Genomic DNA, 3,375 nt, shown 5'->3' with positions numbered 1-3,375 from the left:
GGTCTGCACACTGGTCGAGTGCTGTGTGGAGTACTGGGGCTCAGGAAATGGCAGTATGATGTCTGGTCAAATGATGTGACGCTGGCCAATGTGATGGAAGCTGGAGGACTMCCAGGGTTAGTACACTTTTAGATAAAAATACTGACAAGTGTTTATATGTAGAAGCCTTTAAAGGTTTAGTCAGAATTAGAATTGCTAAGTTAGTGGCATAGATTTATTTATTTGTTTTACTTTGGTGCAGAAAACAGTATCTAGTGAATATAAATAGGGGTTATCCCCTATTTTCCTCTCCTATTCTGCAGAATTAAACAAACACTATGCCGAGTCTATTTTGTCCTTATCAGAATTGGTGTTAATTTAACTCTTATTTCAACAAGAAATTGASTAATTTTAACACTTGGGCTACCTCTCAGATGTCTCCTCTGGGCACATCCCTCTGGAGGGAGACCCAGAGGAAGAAACAGGACATACTGAAGGGAAGGGACAGTGTTGGTGGATGAGRACAGGGAAATCTTGGTCTCTCAGCGCAGGCTGCTGCTCCCACAACCCGACCCCAGATTAAGCACAAGATAATGACTTGATAGATGGATAGATTTTAAGAATTTCTCTCTGCTTTTGAGTGTAATTTTTTTTCAGAGTTGCCTCATTTATGTTAATTATGTTAAACCTTGTTTGCATTGCAGGAAAGTTCACATCACCAGATCAACACTTGAGTGCCTAAATGGAGACTACGAGGTAGAGCCTGGAAATGGCCATGAAAGGAACGCCTTTCTCCAGAAGCATGAAATAGAAACTTTCTTTATTGTGCCATCTCACCGACGGAAGGTATTTTCTATTTGGAATGACCGATTAATATTGTACGMTGCATGTTTYGTTTTACTATGACCTATTATTGAGGCCATGTTTTTAGTGATAAACATTTARAACCTCCAAAATAGCTTAGAAAAGCATGCGCACTATGTCAGGGCACAGTGGAACTTCAGCTGTCATTGTTGCTGTGCCAAGATCTACAAACTAGTGYACTTCAACTTGAACTAGGGTTTTCTCAGTACATGTGTTAGTTTCGATTCATGTAAAGCTGTTTGCTAGATTATAAAGAAAAGAAACACGGCCAGTGGCATCTATCATCTCAAATTTGCACACTTGGACAAACTTAAAGAGAAATACACATAACTCCAGCAGATGTGCCACAAGCAGGGAATTTCAATTCTCTGTTCAACTCTCCCCTTTTTTCGGCTTCAGTGTGTCATTCTACTTTCTTCATTATTTCTGTCAGCCAATTTTGTTTTTGAAAGATAAGGCTTGCATGCAGGCTCACGGCTTCATATCCCAGTATTTTTTTCTTCTCTTTGCAATATAAGAGACTTTACTGATCTGATTAATGCAGCTAATGGCTTAGCTTCATAAAAGCAATGGCTCTGGCAAAGATATGCTCAAACTGTGGTGTTCGATAGRCCGCCGCTTACTGCAGGGACGGATCTCAAACAAAGCATATAGATTATGTTGCAAATCCCGGTAGCGCTTTCTCAAACCCTTTAATGTACACTTAATGTTTTTCAGATTTTCTAAAACAGGTTTGANAACCTCCAAAATAGCTTAGAAAAGCATGCGCACTATGTCAGGGCACAGTGGAACTTCAGCTGTCATTGTTGCTGTGCCAAGATCTACAAACTAGTGYACTTCAACTTGAACTAGGGTTTTCTCAGTACATGTGTTAGTTTCGATTCATGTAAAGCTGTTTGCTAGATTATAAAGAAAAGAAACACGGCCAGTGGCATCTATCATCTCAAATTTGCACACTTGGACAAACTTAAAGAGAAATACACATAACTCCAGCAGATGTGCCACAAGCAGGGAATTTCAATTCTCTGTTCAACTCTCCCCTTTTTTCGGCTTCAGTGTGTCATTCTACTTTCTTCATTATTTCTGTCAGCCAATTTTGTTTTTGAAAGATAAGGCTTGCATGCAGGCTCACGGCTTCATATCCCAGTATTTTTTTCTTCTCTTTGCAATATAAGAGACTTTACTGATCTGATTAATGCAGCTAATGGCTTAGCTTCATAAAAGCAATGGCTCTGGCAAAGATATGCTCAAACTGTGGTGTTCGATAGRCCGCCGCTTACTGCAGGGACGGATCTCAAACAAAGCATATAGATTATGTTGCAAATCCCGGTAGCGCTTTCTCAAACCCTTTAATGTACACTTAATGTTTTTCAGATTTTCTAAAACAGGTTTGAKGTCAATTGTCCTGAAATTAAAAAGAGGTCCTATGGGATTAGACTGMCTCAGTTTAGCCACTTCTAAGCTCTGTGATAAAGATTGCATGTGTGTCTGTATGCTCTGTGTGTTGTGTATGAGTTCTAGTCAAAGACTTGCACATAGTCAAGATTTTACTGCAGGGTTTTGTGACTTAATCCTTGTTCTCATTCTGGTGACAGATATTCCCAGGGTTGATTCTTTCAGATATAAAGCCTGCCAAAAAGATGAAGTTCAAAACCGTTTGCTACTTACTGGTGCAACTCATGCACTGCAGGAAGATGTTCAAGGCTGAGATTCCGTTCTCCAATGTCATGAACTGCGAGGATGGCGATAAGGTGAGAAAACTGCTTTGGGTTGACTTATTGTTGAATTTTTCACAATAACATTTTTTTTTTATTTCATTGTTCTACATCAATAATTATTTCAATAAAATTGAGATATATGAGTGTATGTTTAATGAAACTTATTAATTATTTTATGTCATAAGTACTTCATTTCTGTCAGTTGTAGTCTGAAAATTGCTAAAAAGAAATGCAATGATTGTACAACGCATAGCAGGAAAGTTTAAATGTGATGCATTTGAAAAGAATTAGCCATTTAACTTGCTGTCCACCTCATTCTTACACCTCATTGCTAGATCTGGTCTGGCATTTTTACACATAAACAGGACACAGCAGCCTCACTCCTGTCAGTCTGCCACAGGGCAGGTGTGGATAAAATGTACGTTACCACAATCAAGGTACTTTTAAATGGACAGAAGTAATTGAAATAAACGACCGATCGGAATAAAAATGTGTYATTTAAACACCCCAATCAGTATATTCTGATTGGAAAGCATGCATTTTTAGATCCTGACAAACCTTCTGCAGCACAACAGACACATTAGTCTTTGACTTTGGTTCAATGCAAAATGTTCTCTACAATCCTCTGGCTGCTAATACTCTATATTGCTGCTTTTTATGATAAACTTAAGTATCAATGTTCTCATTTTAAAGTACAATCAGCTGCTCTTATTTACTCTTGATTCTTATTTATCTCTGTTTTTAATATGATAAAAACGAAGCACTGGGTAGAATAAACAGTGCAGCAGTGTATTTGTTAAATGATTTTTTTTGT

At 38.1% G+C, this 3,375-nt stretch overlaps 1 protein-coding gene across 1 annotated transcript in view; it reads left to right on the top strand.

Annotated features, from left to right (window-relative positions):
* Positions 1 to 2,657, top strand: part of LOC108167103 (adenylate cyclase type 1-like) — a 30,309-nt gene extending 27,652 nt beyond the window's left edge. Inside the window, 3 exon segments of the mRNA XM_017310096.1 lie at positions 1 to 116; positions 684 to 825; positions 2,439 to 2,657. The exon segment at positions 1 to 116 is cut by the window's left edge and continues 13 nt beyond it. Of these exon segments, the coding sequence (XP_017165585.1) occupies positions 1 to 116; positions 684 to 825; positions 2,439 to 2,642 (462 nt within the window). The 3' untranslated portion in view covers positions 2,643 to 2,657.
* The last annotated feature ends 718 nt before the right edge of the window (positions 2,658 to 3,375 follow it).

Source organism: Poecilia reticulata, linkage group LG17 (genome assembly GCF_000633615.1).
Source record: "Poecilia reticulata strain Guanapo linkage group LG17, Guppy_female_1.0+MT, whole genome shotgun sequence".
In the NCBI taxonomy this organism is placed as follows: domain Eukaryota; kingdom Metazoa; phylum Chordata; class Actinopteri; order Cyprinodontiformes; family Poeciliidae; genus Poecilia; species Poecilia reticulata.
The sequence above is the reverse complement of the archived record's forward strand: the minus strand, read 5'-3'. Positions and strand labels throughout refer to the sequence as shown.